At 35.1% G+C, this 17672-nt stretch overlaps 2 protein-coding genes across 8 annotated transcripts in view; one reads left to right on the top strand and one right to left on the bottom strand.

The window, feature by feature from the left end:
- Positions 1-17672, top strand: part of LOC149786820 (uncharacterized) — a 115158-nt gene that overhangs the window by 32569 nt on the left and 64917 nt on the right. For 2 of the 3 annotated variants that reach the window (XM_089977329.1, XM_089977330.1), the window contains exons 2-3: positions 7929-8670; positions 10119-10229. In XM_089977329.1, the coding sequence (XP_089833455.1) occupies positions 8188-8670; positions 10119-10229 (594 nt within the window). In that variant the 5' untranslated portion in view covers positions 7929-8187. Of the gene's footprint in view, positions 1-5954; positions 6066-7928; positions 8671-10118; positions 10230-17672 lie in introns of those variants that run through there. The other variant, XM_089977331.1, reaches the window with a different exon arrangement.
- LOC149786821 (ATPase SWSAP1-like) overlaps positions 1-17672 on the bottom strand; it is a 113188-nt gene that overhangs the window by 91184 nt on the left and 4332 nt on the right. The window lies entirely within an intron of this gene.

Here is a 17672-nt window from a genome sequence, read left to right as displayed (position 1 = left end):
TGCTGTACATAATTTGACCAAATGTGACAGAAAGCATCATAGTGTTGTAGGCTTTCAGTTTTATCCAGATTATGCCCCTATGCCATTACTAAAATTAGGGGAAAAATCCCTGTAAATAAACATTTTCTTCTCCAAACAACATTTCAGAATTTAAACATATTTGACAGAAAGCATCCTGGCATAAAGAGCTTGGAAATTTATACAGAATACTCCAAATATGGCTACTGTATCTAAAAATATAAATGACTATATGACTACTCAGATACTGCTCTGCAGAACTTGACCAAATTTGACACAAACATTATAGCATTAAGGACTCTAAAAATTCAGTGAAAATTCCAAATTTTATATACAAAAAACATGGCCACTGTTTCTAAAAATAGAAAATATTTTAAATGTCTCCTCAATAACCACTCGGTAGACTTTGACCAAAAGCATCTTAGCATGAAGGGAGTTTAAGTTTTAACAAATGATGCCAATCTACCCTCACCAATGGCTGCTGCTTCAAATAACAGAAGAAATCTTTTATAAAAAAGAAGAAAATCACAGAATTTGACCATATTAGGCAAAAAGCATGATAGCTTAGGGGCCTTTCCAATATACAGATATGGTACCAAGCTACCCTTCGATAGGGCTACAACTGCTAAAAACTTTATTAAAAACACAACTCATTCTGGGACAGAGGTCCTAAAGTATTGGAAAAATCGTGCTTATGTAAGTACTCTCAGATATGGATGAAAAAAAATGAAAGAATCAGAGAAACCTTGAAAAATTTGTTTTTATAGCATATGCAGTTAACAGCACAAAATATATTTCACAATTTTTATGTGGTGACAGATTTTGTGGCTCATGTGTTTGCTACATACCAGTGAAAATTTTCTTTGTGTATAAAATAGCAACTTTTTCCCCATTTAAAAAAAATTAGTACAAACAAGAATGTCATTTTGAGAATACTATACCAATGAATTCATTGTACTAAATCGTAACATTTTGGAGACGTGTACCTGTGTTTAGTTCAGATAAAAGGATAATATGAATAGGCAGGTTCTGCTGTTGTCATATTATGTAAATGTAAGCACACAAGTACATGTCAGATGTGGAGCATTCTAACCCACCTAGAACATGTCATAAGAGAGAGGCGACTAATGGCGACAATTTTTTTTATCTGGGATGTGTCACACGATGTTGTTCTTGCTGAGAAGGTCTTTGACTTTCTAAAACAGTTAGTTTTTTATATTAAAAAACAGACTTTGTAGCATAAGGATTGTGCCCATTTTTTATTTATCTTTGAATGTCTTTTGTTGTGGGTGTCTCACTTATGTCATCCTGTCTTTCAGAATTTTGCTGATACGCTTTTAATGGGTGAATTTTGAGGATGTCACTAACTTTAATAGTCTTTGCTTATTTGATTATTTGTGCATGAACATTGCACAGAAATAATTTTAAAAAACAGCTATTCCTTGATAATTTCTGATATTCCGAAAGAATAAAATAACTCATGTCCCCACTTGCCACGTTTATATGGCATGAGGTATACTGTCGAGTTCTGTAATGTTAACATCATGATACACCAATTTTACCACACGGTATTATTTGAATACATGGTATTACAGAAGATGCCAAATAATGTAGGCTTTCTCCTCATGTTAAAAATCTAGCAGAAAAAAACGTGATTTTTGAGACCTGATTTTTTTTTTCAAGGCACAAATTACCAGGTTTGGAACTGGAGTTTGTGTCTGATTTCACACTTTTTGATGATGCTAAAGCAGAGTTGTCTAAACTGCACATAGATGAACCTTCGCAAAAAGGACAAGTTTTAGGTTTAAAGTGAATAGGGGCCAGAAGACAAAAATCTTGGGTCCAATAAACCACAGAAAATTCACCCTTCTGAACATGCGTGGTTGAAATAACCAATAGAAAAACATCATTTAGATACCTAAGCATCATGCAAATTGAAAATCTTTTTGGAACAGATAGGTCTGTATGCAATCAGAAGAAACCTGAAAAATGCCTTTCCTACCCCTGTTTGCAGTGTAAATGAACAGACTATTGAAGGGAAAAGAAGTTAGGTACATATATATATATATAATGTTCAGCAGGTTTAATGCAATTAGATTACACCTGCTAGACTGCATGCTTTTTTATGTTGTTTGTGACTGCATTAGTTGTGGAGCACTGGTACAAACACATGAACTAGTACATTCATTTTAATGTTGTACATACCAGTGTCAGTAAAATGTAGACCAGGAAGTACTGTATAACATGCAAACAAATTTCCATTTCAGAGAAATTTGACTCCATTCAAAGTTTTATTAAAAGTTCCTTATTCCAGATGACCTGTTTTCTAAACATCATGTGGCGATGACTCTGCAGTACTTCCAGGTAGAAAAATAATCATCTCACTTGATTTCAGTCATATGAATCATATGATTTTGTGAAAGAATTTAGGTCTTAAGCATACAGTATTCAGGCACTACAAGTCCTTCATTATAACATGGTCTTTGTAATAAGGTATGTGTCATGATCGCATTTTATTATTCAATAGTGCAGTTATATTTATCATGTATACCATTAAAATGCAGTCTCACTGTAAGCCAGTATATACTCTGTAGAGTATTATAATGATGGAATACTGTGTCATTTACTTATTAAAAATGTAATCTCGCTGCTAGGCGTTGATATGTATCATGTACTTCATTATAAGGTAGTCTCACTATAACACTGATCTATAGTTCCCATTTACAGAATTATAATGAGGGAGTACTCTTTGATGTACTTTATTATAAGTAGGTATTACTATAATACTGATCTATAGTTCCCATTTGCAGAATTATAATGAGGGAGTGCTCTTTCATGTGCTTTATTATAAGTAGGTATTACTATAACACTGATATTTTAAGTTCCCATTTATAGAATTATAATAAGGGAGTACTCTTTGATGTACTTTATTATAAGTGGGTATTACTATAATACTGTATTCTGTATTGTTCCCATCAACAGTATAGTGAGGTAATACTGTATCGTTTACTTTATAAAATAATTTCACTATAATGTAGTATATTATATGGTTCACATGGACAGCATTATAATGAAAGAGTATTGTATCAATGATCATTGGACACATAAACCAAGTGTTTGCTGGTTCTGTATCCACCAATGCCAGGCTGAGTGTTCTTAGAAAAGGCTCTCAGCTCCCATTTTCTCAACATGATATAGCCAAAAATATATTACAAGTGTCATTAAAACCAACTAATTAGGCATTCTGTCTTAAGTAAACTTGTCTGATTTACCAATAAGGAAATATATCCTCTTTATATACCGTATACTTGCTTATAAGTTGAGTCAAACTGCAAATAACAAAGATCCTGATCTCCCGTAGTATAATGTACCTGCAGATCAGGATCTGTGCTGTTTGTTCTGCTGATTATTCCTAGCAAACTGCACAGAACCAGATCTACCATCACATTATGCAACTGCAGATCTGGGTCTGTGCAGTTTGCAGTTGGACTTGTCTTATAAACGAGTGTATAATATAATATCAATGCTCTGAGCTATACTGGAGGGCCACAAAGATTTTGATATTGATATTATGGTCTTTATTCTAATAAAAGTACCAGGCACTTGAAATATTTCAACTACTATTTTTCCTCTGTACAGACTCCAACAAAATTTATTCATGAACCTGAAAAATCACAGAGTAAAGAACATGCTAAAACTTGCAAGTTTGGTAAGCTTGTGGTAAATTTCATTTCGAAAGGTATGAGTAGGGAAACAACTATTATTTCTCTCTTCCACATTCTCTGGATGGTATTGTGAGTTTTTTTTTTTGTGACTGGTTTTATTGTATATCAGGTGTAGAGACATTTCCTATGTCCTTCGATCCCAATCCATTCTATTCCAAGGCATGCTGCTTTCTGTAATAGGCTTGGCTCTGGTGCTATTTCTATTTTCTGTAGGCTTTCTTCTAATTTGTGTGCATAACTCCTAGTGCTCCTATCACAGCTGATATAATCCCTGTTTGCCTTTCCCATACTTTCTGATTTCACTAGTCATTAGTCCAGCACTAATTGATGGATTGCCATGAAACTTGGTAAATATTATATTCATGCAAAGGTTTGCATATGGACTTAAAGTTTGCTCGTGCACTATTTGTGGAAGTTATTGCCCCCTTTTGTCATGTCCATCAGTAAATGGCACAATCTTGTTAATGCAGCTAGTCATACAGTTTTTTTGATGGATTAAAATAAAACTTTGTAAACATTAGGATCATCACCTTAAGATGTGCATGTCATCAAATCACTGAGCTCCCACAAATTTTATTACAGTAATTGCCCCTTTTGACTTGATGATAAATACAATGTTTAACAGAATGCTGTGAACATAACTAGTTTCTCAGAGTTTAGAGGATCACCATGAAACTTAAGATATATTATGATGATCATCATCTGGAGATGAATAATTATTCAGTTCTAGTGATTTTTAACTCTAATAAACAAGAAGAGTTTATGGGATCGTCTTTTGTGCATTGTTCATCCATACATTGGCATGCGTTTGTTATTGCTGCTACTCCTAAAATATTGTACTTTGAGGATTGAAATGTAACTTTATACACACTTTCATCCCATGATCCAGTTGATTCTAGAAGAAAATGGTGCTGTTCGCACATCAAATATAGCCACCACAGTAGTCATCTTTAAAATCTTGTTATTGCTATAACACCTGAATGGATGATTCTGTCAGCATAGGGTTTGTACTAAAAGTATTCTTATAATGTCTAGTTGGTCATGAATGGTGCTGTTTGGACAGTCTGAGTAAGACTGCCACAAAGGCCATATTGTTAACACTAATTCTCCTAAGCATCTAGCCATCTTGACACCAAAAGACTTTTTATGATGTTTAGTTGGTCCAAATGGAAATGGTGCCAGTCTGATATATAATATGGCCACCATGGCAGCCATCTTGAAAAAAATACTCCTCAAGACTGAAAGGTCATATCAACATTGAGTTTTCACCAAAAGACTTTTTATTGTACCTTGTTGGTCCTAAATGAATTTGGTGCCACCTCTGACATCCAGCATGCCCAACATAGAAGTTATTTGAAAATCTTGTTATCTCAGAAGAATATCGAAGCTGGTTTGAACACTGCAGCAATTAAAAAGAAGAATTGGTCCTATCTTGAATTCCTGGAAGTCCTTTCTGGCCAGAAAATGTCAGTCTCTTCAAGCAACTGCTGTTTTACACTGTCAGGTCAGGGTCAACATCAGTTGAAGTATTTATCGGCAGAATTTATTTTTATATGCAGGTTGCAGCAGCTACATTCAGCTGCAAACTTCATTGACCCAGGTCTGCAATTGCATAATATGTTGGCAAAACAGGGACTCTGTGCTTAGCTAAATTAATCAGTAGAACATACAAGAAAGGCCTTAAACCTGCCAGAGAATCGTCATGATGGAAGGTCAGGATCTATATTGTTTGCAATAGGATCCAACATGTACATGAGTATATACAGTTAGTGTCACCTGAGTTGATTGCAACTGATAACTTTGTCACATGCTTTACCTACAAAATATCAGTCATGCACTTCATATAGGTGAATCTGTATTTACTGGTTTAATGTTTACCTTATTGATATAGGTTAATGGCAGATTTGTTAAGTAGACTGGAATGTTTTGGTCTGATGTCTTACATCATCATATCACTTATAGAATACTACCATGTGTAACACGGGTATGGTTGCTGATCAAAGTAGATGATGGACTCTAGCAACAAATTGTGGTTACGAAGGCATCAGAATGCTGTTTGGAAATACTTTCTGTGCAGAGATCCTTACACACTTAGAATGTCTTCAAGGGAAAACTATTTTTAACTTGTTTGTCCAGATAGTGATAGGTTTGCGTTTATATATAGCATCTTGCATCACACTGTTGTAACCCACAAACCAGGTGATGGAATTATTTTGTCCTTTAAAGGAAAGTTTAGTTTAGTTGGTGAAGGATATGAAATTTGATGGGAGGAAAAAGCTGCTGGATGCAAAAGATGGCTGTTGATTAGAGGGGTTCATCATAGTAGGTTAAACTGTATGTTGTACGTAAAATGCAGATTTAGGTGTGGAATGTTTTTTTGGATATATTGTGAATCTTGTTACTAAATTACAGACAAAAGACCACGATACTTTATCCAGTGTGGACACTGATGTCTATTACATAGGTGATGTACAGCATGCAAGTAACAGTAACCATGGATGAATAGGTTCCTTACAAAATGCTGTTCTATAAGCAGATATCTTTTACATGTAACTCTCGGGCAGGTGTAACAGTAACTGCAAATCTAAGCATGGATAATACTCTTTATTATATACATTATGTACGTAATGTGAAATATTGAAATTTATTTATGAAATAATTTTTATATTATTATTATATTTTCATATGTGGAAAATATATCCTTATACATGTACTTTCACAGATGAAAATATAAGATTTCCCATCATGTGATGTGACATTTGTATGCGTGTATATAAGTTATGTCTCCACCAAGAAAAATGAGCACTTTGTGAGCTAGAGCAATTTAAATGGAATTTGCATTGTGTTTCCAATATGGAAATTTAATTTTTTGCCAAAGAATTATGACCTGACACTGCTTGCATCTCTACAAAATTATTTCTACTTCAACCTGCTGTGATGCATTGCTGAATCATATTTGTGGTCATATAGTAACGAATAGTTTACAAAATATAAAAAGTATGATTTAAAGCAAACATATTTGGTTGTCCCAATTCTACATCTCTTTTAAGTTGCCGATATTTATATAATAACCCAATAAATAGGGTTGAAAGTGAGGTGTTTTTATGAACAAGGGGTGGGGGTAATGTGCTGAGGAGTTAGTTTAATCTTCAAAGATTTGATTTAAGAGCATATCTGGTATGTAGTAGAAAGAAAATTTTCTTTTCCTGTGTTAATACCAGATATATTTCATTATGTGGTTCAAAAGCTATATATTCTAACCCCTCTTTTTGCCACTTGTTTAAAACTATAATGTTTCTTGTACAACACAATGAAAATAACGTATCTGCATGTCAGGAATTGTTCACTGAATGGAAGAATATCTTGTAATATTGAAATTTATGTTTCAGCTTTGCTACCATGTCCTCATATTTCTTTATTTAATAGAATATTGTTTGCTCAGTTCAGTGTCTAATTCACTGACAGTTTTTGTGGTAGCTGTTTGTACACCATGTACTTTAATGTTCGGTTAATTTATGTTATGTTTGTGCTGTTGATTTTGGCTTGCCATTTACTAATGACACTTCCTGGGAACATATACTGCTGTGTGTATTCTGGTACAGTTAATGTAGATTTCTCATTAGTTTGTACAAAAGGGTGGTAGTCCAAGATCCTCTGACCTTCCCACCACATTTGTGGGTACTTAGAGATATCCAACATCTAAAATGGGGTGGGAAGGTCAGAAAAATATGCACTTACCCACAAAAGAGATCCTATTAACAGGTTTTTGCAGTATGGCTATCTACAGACTGTAGGAAACTCAGACTCATGTCTTGTTTTTTTTATGTTTGAGGTCCAGTCAAGATTTTCTAAAAATCTGTACGTATTTGAAAGCCATTTTAATCATGGAGTTTATATTCCTTCAGTAATCTACTTCTGTAGAGGGTCTAAACTTGGACCAAGGTTTTTTCAAAGGAAGACAGCCAGATATTTTTTATAAACCTCTAAAGGAGAACAAAGGCAATGATATTTTTTTTTGGTTGTTTTTTAAATCTGACAATAAGGAATTCAGAAGTGTCATCCAAGTTATGGTCTGTAGTTTTCTTTATTTTCTTCATGGTTCTTTATTTCAAACTTAAGGTAGTACTAGAGCTAGCATAGTTGTCTTTACCAGTACCTGTAAACTAATTTCTCCTTTTTTGTTAGACTGAGGTACATGTAAGCTACAGAAGATCAAGATGACAACGGTACTTGCTGCAGATCTCAAATCTAAATGTCCTTCACCTGCTACATCAGACAGACATGTTCCAAAGGCCTTTTCCTTGACATAGACTTGGAAGATGACTCTCAGTCTAGAACACAGCATCACATCTTATATTCTAGCACGGGTAACAGTAGGTACATAGGCTCCAAGCCGGAGATCCTACTTTCATCTTTGAATCTGCAGATGTTTTGACAGCATCAAATGGATGAAGTTGATGCAACCCCATTTGCTGACTCTTTATCCCTACGATCACCATGGCAACAGGGTGCAGATAACCTGTTTCAAAGGGATAGTGGATTTGAGGAATTCTTTAAAACAGAACATAAAGAAGAGAATGTCTTCTTCAAGAGGCCCCAACAAGTGGATGACAGTCATGAGATCCAGAATTTGTCAACTACATTGAATGAGGTGGAGGGTGGTTCATTGCCACCAGATTCTGTGGATAACTCAGTTTTCTCTTTTTCTCTTTTTCAAAAAGAGATAACGATGAAAAAATCCAAATCTACAAGTCCCATTCGCTCTCCCAGATCATTGTCAATTTCCACAAGGAGTTCAACAGTTGTGGATGATAAGGATGGTGAAGAGTTAAGGGTTCCCCCACATCACGTGGAGGACAAAGGCCATAAATGGAATTTGATCAGACCAGCAGAGCTGGAAAAGCTCCTGAAAGCTGGAATGGAAAAGGTACGTCATATCAGAGGTATTCTTTCTTTTGTGTTAACAGTCTTACTTGGTCTTATAAAAAAGTGAAACCTTTCTTAAGAGACCTTTGCAAACATGTATTAAGGACACTGGTTTAATATGGACTCTTTCAGGACTCCTTCAGAAAATCCTGATATAAACGTTCTTTATATAGAGCTATTGGATGATTAAAAAAAAATTCTTCCAATTATGTACAGTCTTCTGGCATGTAAAAGGCATTTGTCTTTCTGTCACCAAAAAAAAAGAGATGAACAAAGTTTTCCTTTCTTCTATTGAGATCATTTCAAGTCCATGGTGTAAATTTCGATTTTAAAATCTACTTGGGATTGTAACACCAAATAGCATGAATATACATGCATGTACAGTAATACCTCGAACATTTGCGAGGTTAGGTTCCAGAACCAGTCGCGGATCAGGAGGAATCGTGAATGTTTGGTACAAGTCACTAAAAATGCTAATAAATGCTTATTTCTAGGGTTTAAACCCTAAATATGACCCAAATCATGCTCCCAAAGCACTTTAATTTTATTTAAAAGTTAGCTTAATACATTACCCTTAAAAAGAGAAATAAATGGTTGACATAAAAATAGAGTACAGTATCGCCTAATGGGTATTTGCCACACTAGCGCATTTACAGTACGGTACATGTATACTAATATTACCCCTATACTAATTCATTGGCTGCCGTTTTCTTTTGAACTCACAGTAAGGTAAAACCAAGTAATGAATGGGACTGTAAACTTAATGACTGACATTTGCTTTGTCATTGTCAGGAAGGTAAACTAGGTAAACTTCATATGTCACAGAACTCATATAACGAAGGTACAATTCAATAAAATAAAGAAAACATGTACGTAGAGGGTACCAATGAAAATTTCACGAATCCGTGAATTCGCGAATCCAGAAACGCGAATGCACGAGGTATTACTGTAGTTGAGTTTTTCTAGTGTCTGTTTCTTACAAAAAACTATTGTAAAGTAAGATTTATCAAACAGAAATAAATTTGCCATTTTTTTTGTCCGTGAGTAACTATGGTATCTTTAAAAAAAATCTAGCATCTTTACCTTTTATCATTAATCTTGTGGTATTTCATATTACTATTATTTCAAAGGGTGTATCTTCCTAATTTTTTTGGGTGCAGTTCTTTATCTTGACATTTTTTAGAGCTTGACATTTAATTGGCACCATTAGCCAGTGTTGTGCTGACATGCTGCTGAACCATATACACGTATCTTATACTTCCAAATATCCAGATTCATTCCCCCAAAAAAGAACTTGTTTAAGAAATGTCTTGGAACTCTACATGTACATAAAGAATTTCATCATAGGGCTTTGTTTCTAAAGAATTTCTTAATACACTTTGTTTTTTTACCACTACGATAAGCGGTTGCCTTGCAAGATATGATACCATGCATACTGTTATATTTCAGACCCTTTTGATTGACAGTCGATCATTTCTGGAGTATAATACGAGTCACATTCAGCAGTCAGCGAATGTGTGCTGCTCCAAGCTGGTCAAAAGACGTCTGCAAAGAGACAAGGTAAATTAGTCTTACCAACAGGAATAGTTTTTACTCATTGCATAATATGAACCCTGATACTTTACATGTTCTGTGCACTAGTAATGCTACATTTACCAAATATTTTATAAGTATACAGGGTATACAGTAATAACAACAATGTGATTTAATCTGATTTCATCTCAGTCTTTCTCTGATCTGCATATTATGCATACAGCAGACAGATGTGTATATGTATAATGAAGCAATTAGCAGTAATTGTGATGCCATACTTTGCTCAGTTTGTGATTGTTTCATTTGCTGTAGATCTTTTAGCTCTTATTTTGACAGGGTTCAGTTTGTTAGACGTGTTGTTGTGACAAGCTGGATTCTCAGGATTGTCTTGATATTGTTTCTGTACTGCTACATATCTGCTACATATACATGTATGTCTGTGATGAAAAAATCAATAATGCAACCAGATTTACGGGCATGCACATTGTCTAATACATTATTTATGATGTGCATGTTTTGTTTAAATCGTTAGCAACTTTAAACACTTTTGCAGGCTAAATTAAGATGTTTGCATGAGTAATATTTTCATTTGGGCACTTGAAAACTTTGGGAAGGACAACTCCACTTTTATTAGTTAGCCATGAATTACCCCCCAAAAGGAACAGAAAAGAAAATTGAAGTTTGGAAACTGTGATATGATTTTACTTTAACAGTGTCCAGCAAAGACTTGCTACCTTTACACTGCTTCATCAGATATCTAAGCTGTAAGAAGACCAAAAAAAATATGCTTACCGTATATACTCACTTGTAAAGTTGTGTCAAGCTCAAACAACAAAGATCATAATGTGCAGTAGCAAAATGCACCTGCAGATCAGGGTCTGTCTTTCTTGTTTGTTCTACTGATTATTCTGAATAAACTGCACAGACCCAGATCTGCCATCATATTATGCAGTTTGCAGTTGGACTTGACTTATAAGCAAGTATATATGGTACTTACTTGTGCATTATTTACTGAAAAAACTAATGAAAGTTCATAAATAACTTGACTGATTTAAAAATATGTCAAATACATTAATTATGTGCTGCAAAATTAAACGTTTAGGTTGTTCAAAATGCATATTTAAGGGCAGTTATCCTTCTGTTGTTTATGTCCTGACAGTATCTGGGATCTGGCAAAAGTTGGTGTCCTTAGAAAGGAGGAAGAAACATCCCTCCCCCCCCCACTCCTCAGTCAGAGGAGAGTATGGGGTCTTTATCATGTCAATCTCTGGAGAGTATGGGATCCTTCTCTTCTCCCTAGGGATTAAAAAAAACCCCAAGGGATTCCCAGACCTTCCACTTTGTTAGAGAAAAATAATAAATATAAGGTCCTAAGATCCCTGACAGACTGATGCATTCAGTGCCAGATAAGGTTGGCTGTGTCAGTGTTCATTCGTTTTTATGTGCTCATTAAGTATATACATGGTTGTGCGATACAGATGGCAGCAGTTTCTGAGGCATGACCCTGGTATGTAGTCCCATGGTAGGGTAGGGAAAAACCTGGAGACCAGTGATAATAGGGTGGAATCTCGGATGTTTTTCTGTTATCCAGGGGCTCTGTTGGGGTGTTGTGTGGTGTGGTTAAAAGACCCTGTAGCATGACTCAGTGATCCCAGACTGTTTTGAAACTTGGATTATTGTTGAACTTATCCGACATGTTAAACATACAGCTTGTTTATTTGTAGTATAAGTAAAATAACCACTCTACAACCAACCCCCAGGAGCAAGACCAAAATTCCAAAAGTGTTTGGCACAGTTTTCACCGTTAGAATTATTATTGATCCAAGTTGTGTTTTGCTTAAGAGTTTAAGCTGAAAGGACATTAAATACATACATACAAACAGACAGCATCACAGACTGTTTTATTACATTAAACTGTGCTTACCAGAAATTCTGTATTACAAAAATGTGATGTCAGTATGGCTTACTGACATTGCAAAATTGGATTTTGTGGCTATTATCATAGACCATCTAGTGACCTGTCATGTATTCCAGATGCTAATTGAGTAAGAACAGTTACCTACTATCTCCTGGAGGTCACAAAGGTCAGTGACTATTTCTGTTTATGATGACATAATGTCCACTGGCAACCTTCTTGAAGGTGACTCATTCAGTCCATTTATATGCAGAACACATGGCAATTATTGATGTGGACAGGCAAATTGGAATGGACACTTAAATCCTAGTTCAATTTTCTGCATCATCGCAGAAACCCTGATGGCCATTTATTAGTGGATCCTGGATGGCCTTGTGGCAAATTACATACAAGATAATAGAGCCATCTTTTCAGTAGATCAATAGATCTGTGAGTTTTCACATCTTCAGTATGTTATTGATGCTTGTTTTCCTCTCCAGAGATCTGCAGTGGATAATGATTATGAGGAAATCTGATGAGAACCTAGAGATATATCTAGAAGGAATAGAATGATTGATTTGCTATTGGTATTTTGTTGGCAACAAGGACACAAGTACATGAATCACTGTTTGCATTTTGAAATGTCAGTGAATTTTTCATATTAAAGCATATATTGTATGTGAAAAGGAAATGTCTGTCAGTTTTAATACTTTTATTGAATTATAATGTACTATAATTGTTTTTAGTTAGAATATACATGAGATCAACTCAGTATATAGTTTTTTTGCATAATATAGTGAAAGGATTCATTTTTTTAATTACCTTTCAGGTACAGTTTCTTGTTTTTGTTTATTTATACACAGCAGGGGAAAAAACTAATAATGTTTAAATGCTTTCATTGAATTCAACATAGATACAAGTTTCTTTGTCATCTGATTTTTGTATAGCTCTATTGATAATTGAAAAGAAGAGCTTATGGGATGGTTGTTATCTGTCCTCCCATTAGTAACACTCATTCAAGGTTTAGTTGGTCCTAAATGAAAATGGTGGTACTCAGACATTGAATGTAGCCGCAACAGCAGCCATCTCTAAAATTTTGTCATTGCTGCTCTTTCTGAATCAATGGTCATGTCAACATGGGTTTGGGCTGAAAGACTTTTTTATGTCTAGTTGGTCTTAAATGAAAATAGTGAGAATCTGATAGCCCAATATGTCTTCCACAGCAGCAATTATGAAAAAAGTATTATTGCTACATCATTTGAATGGATGCTCACATCATCATTGGTTTGTCACTAAACAACTTCTTGTGAGGTCTAGTTGTTCCTAAATGACAATGGTGCCAATCTGTTATCCAGTATGGCCAACACAGTGGCAATCTTTAAAAACTCATTCTCATTACTTTTCCAGAGTGGATGATCATATCAACATGTGGTTAACATTAAAAGACTTACTATGAGGTCTTGTTGCTCTTAAGTGAAAATAGGAATGGTTTGATGTCCAATATGTCTGCCACAGTGGCCATCTTGAAAATCTTGTTATTGTCACTCCATCTGAATGCATAGTCATAATGACATGAATTTTCACCAGAAGCCTTCATATGATTTCTGGTTTGTCCTTAATGTAAATGATCTGTATGGATAATAAATATGGCCACCATAGTGATCATCTTGAAAATCTTATTACTACTTCTCAGTGGATATTTATATAAACATAATAACAGAGGTTTCACCAAAATACTTTTTATGATGTCTTGTTGGTCCAAAATGAAAATGCTGCCACCTGGACATCCAATATATCTTGAAAATTGTATTGTCCCTATTAGCATGTATTTTTCACTGGATGACATCTTGTGATGTCTTGTTGGCCATAAATGAAATTGGTGTCAATCTGACAGCTGATCTGGCTACCTTAGTGGCTAATTTGAAGTTCTTATTGCTCAGAAGTATCAAAGATTGTTTCAACACTCAGCAGTTAAGAATAAGAAATGCCTTTATCTTTAATTCCTGGAAATTCATTTTGGCCACTTGAGTGTCAGTCCCTTTGAGGGACTCTTGTTTGCTAAAGTGGTCAGCCAATTCTTTTGGTCTATCATCTGACTCCTGCCTTTTCATTAGCACGTTTGTTACTGTTAATCTTCCTAAACTTCTTGGAGGATTGCCATTGGACCTGAACAGATATTCATCCCAAGGTCTAATTGATCCTAAATGAAAATGGTCTTGCTGATCTATTTTATCCACCACAGCAGCCAAACTTCAAAAGTTTGTTATTGTTATCCTGGGTGGATGTTGTCTTTATTCTGGATGGATATTCAAATCAACATCAGGTTTTCTCCAAGAGGCTTCTTATGATGTCCTAAATCAAGATCTTGCTGATCTGGCATCCACTATGTCTGTTATCTTGAAAATTTTGTTTTTGCAGCTCTTCTAAACTGAAATTCATATTGATATGGGGTTTTCACCAGTAAATGTCTCATGCCATCTAGTTGGTCCTAAATGAAAATGGTGTCTTGCAGACATCCAATATAGCTGTCACAATGAATATATTAAAATCTTGTCTGTAATTCTCCTGAAAGGATGGTCATATTGGCATGTGGCTTTCACCAAAACTGTTCTAATGCTGGTTACTTTATCCCAAATGAAAAAGGTGCCAGTGTTGCATCCAGTATGGCTGCCACAGCATATAGGGTGAATACTTCGTTTTTGTTTAATTGTTGGATTCTGCCTAAGTTTCATTTTTCTTACATCAGCTTAATTTTTCAATATATTTTTAGCATGTAATGCAGTATATTCTGTATAAGTACATGGCCATTTTGAATTTGCTGAACAACAAGGCAAGATTTGTCATTGGTACAACCCCCACATTATTAAAAAATTTGGAGAATGAAACCCATGTATAAAGTCAGAAAGTCTGAGATTGTGAGTGAGGTTAGAATATAGAACCTTCAAGATTGTATTTGTTTTGTTTCCTCACTTTGCAGGGCACATTATGACTCAATTTTTAGCCTGTCTTCTGCACAGAATGTTAGAGATTTCACGATGTACACATTGGTTCTCCATTACTGTACTCATTAATTACAACACTGTCCATGGGAGCCTTTTGATTGCTTTATAGTGATGTGCATGATACATACAAATTTTCTAGCAATTAATGAAATGGGATCCATGACCATACATGCCTTATAACAAAAACTATGTTGTATGTGTTTATGTGTGTGTTCTGCTGTCAGCATCTGTTTTGTATATTACCATATATACTAGCTTATATGATAAGTCCAGCTGCAAGCTGCACAGGTCCATATCTATGGGTCTGTGCAGTTTGTTAGGGGTAATCAGTAGAACAAACAACATAGACCCTGATCTGCTTGTGCATTATGCTAGATAATATGGAAGGTGTCCAGTCTTTATTTTGAGGGGGCACAAATGTTTGGCTTTCCTGTTTCTTTATCTCTTGTATGTTTTATATGTGTGCTCCAGCCAGAAATGTCAGAGGGGTGTGTGGAGAGCATCAAAAAGGTACTTCTTAGCATAGGCACTTTTTACCCAAAGGGGCCTTTTTCAAGAGTTGCATTGTTATAATGAGAGCATCTGCCTCAGATGAGGGAGGTCGCAGTTCGAACCAGGCCAAGGTGTACCAAAGACTTATAAAAACAGTATTAACAGCTGCCTAGCTAGACACTCAGCATTAAGCAGTTTGTGTTAGGACTGGTTGGCCTGGTTTCATGATGTGGCTAGGTGGGACATTATGCCTCAGAAGCGGTAGGTCGTGGGTTTGATCCCCGGCCGAGTCATACCAAAGACTTACAAAAATGGTACTTACAGCTGCCTCGCTAGGTGCTCAGCATTAAGAGGTTAGAGTTAGGACTGGTTGGCCTGGTGTCAGGATAATGTGACTGGGTAGGACATCATGCTACATGTCTGCGGCATGATGCCCCAGTGCTAGACATCACTATAAAATGCCACACTGCAGACATTGTAGCGATATGACTGATTTTTAAAAAAAAGCTATGTTAAAAATCCAGATCACACACACACACACACACACACACAGATAGGTATTTAAACTAGGTCTGCAAAACAACTGTGTCAGATCTGTGGACTGGAGAGAGTTTGCATCCTATAATCTGTCAGTTGAAATCAATTTATTTTTTTTGTTAAAACAGACTGAAATAACACATGTAAAAACTTATCGCTGCTTGATCAACAATAAAATTAACTATAAAGTAGTTAATAACATGTATTAGACCTCAAAGAGAGCTCGAATTAAATTTATACCAACATCTATTTACATATTTACATCGTGACTTGTGTATCAATTCTTGCAAATACTGATTTAAAATCCCACATAAAGGATTTATTTCCATTTCAGAACTAATTAATTTTATTACCACTGTCAATTTTTCGTGTACATTAGTATGTCTGTGCTAGGATAGATACGGTAAAGAGAGCTGACAAGTACTGTCAGTTTATTGCAGCATCCATCCAACAGTTTTAAGCCAAAAATATTGTGTCAACCCAGTTCTGTGCATTGTTCTGACAGCTATGACAGTGTAGCTACCTTATAACCATATATTTGTTATATTTATTAGATGTATCAGATTTGCAAGAGGGAGCTTTTACAATGAACAGTTCACCTTAAGTATTTAATTTAGTCTGAAACTGAATTTGACATATATTACCAGTATGACTACATCTTACAAAGTTTGTTTAGAGAAAGGTAAGGTTGACGAGGTGCCATTGTTATTAATAATAAAATAGGAAATGTTGTATCACATGGGGCTTGTATCATTACTTACAATTTACCTATGATTAATGCATTAGATATATAGGTCATAACTATATTATTTATTGTTAAATTGTAAGCATCAATACAAGCTCCTGAGTTGTACCATATGATAATGGACGTTTGCATTATAGAGGAAGTGTTCTTTACAGCCACACCCCTGAAGCATCAACTTGAAGTATAAAAAAATATAATACTGTATATAGCATGGTCAACAAAAGAAAAAAAAGATGTCAAAATTCGTGGTTTTATCTATTCATTATATTTTTGGATGCAATATCTTGTATCTTACAATAAGTCCATATAAATGTACAGCCTCTCCTTAATTATTCATTCCAGGTCAAAACAAGGCTGACCACAGGGTCGTGTGTCGGCTAATGTGGCAGGTATTGATAAACAGTGAGAGCACTGAGTTAGTAATGAAATTCAATGAAATTAAATCAAACTGCTTACTTGGAAGAGCTATTACCCAAACAGGAGGCTGTTAAATGGTTGTGCTTTGAAGCATTTCTTTTCTGGTTTTCAATCTTGGAACATTTATGTTTTTCACTCTGCATGATTGCACCAGAGGTATGAATCCCTCAAACAAATATTATGACGTGTAGCTCAAAATACATAGGATTCGACACATATTATTTGATGTTTCAGAAAGAACAAATTCGTTCTTGAGGATAGCAAACTTTAATGAAATAATCTCTTCTAAACAAAACCACTTGTGTTAACGCCTTACAGTTACACTCTGGCTGGCATGTACCAGTAATCAATCAAGCAGGTGATTCAAGTTCGAAAAACAATTA

This window comes from Sinohyriopsis cumingii, chromosome 12 (assembly GCF_028554795.1).
Source record: "Sinohyriopsis cumingii isolate HCF-2022 chromosome 12, ASM2855479v2, whole genome shotgun sequence".
NCBI lineage: Eukaryota > Metazoa > Mollusca > Bivalvia > Unionida > Unionidae > Sinohyriopsis > Sinohyriopsis cumingii.
This window is presented reverse-complemented; position numbering and strand designations above follow the sequence as displayed.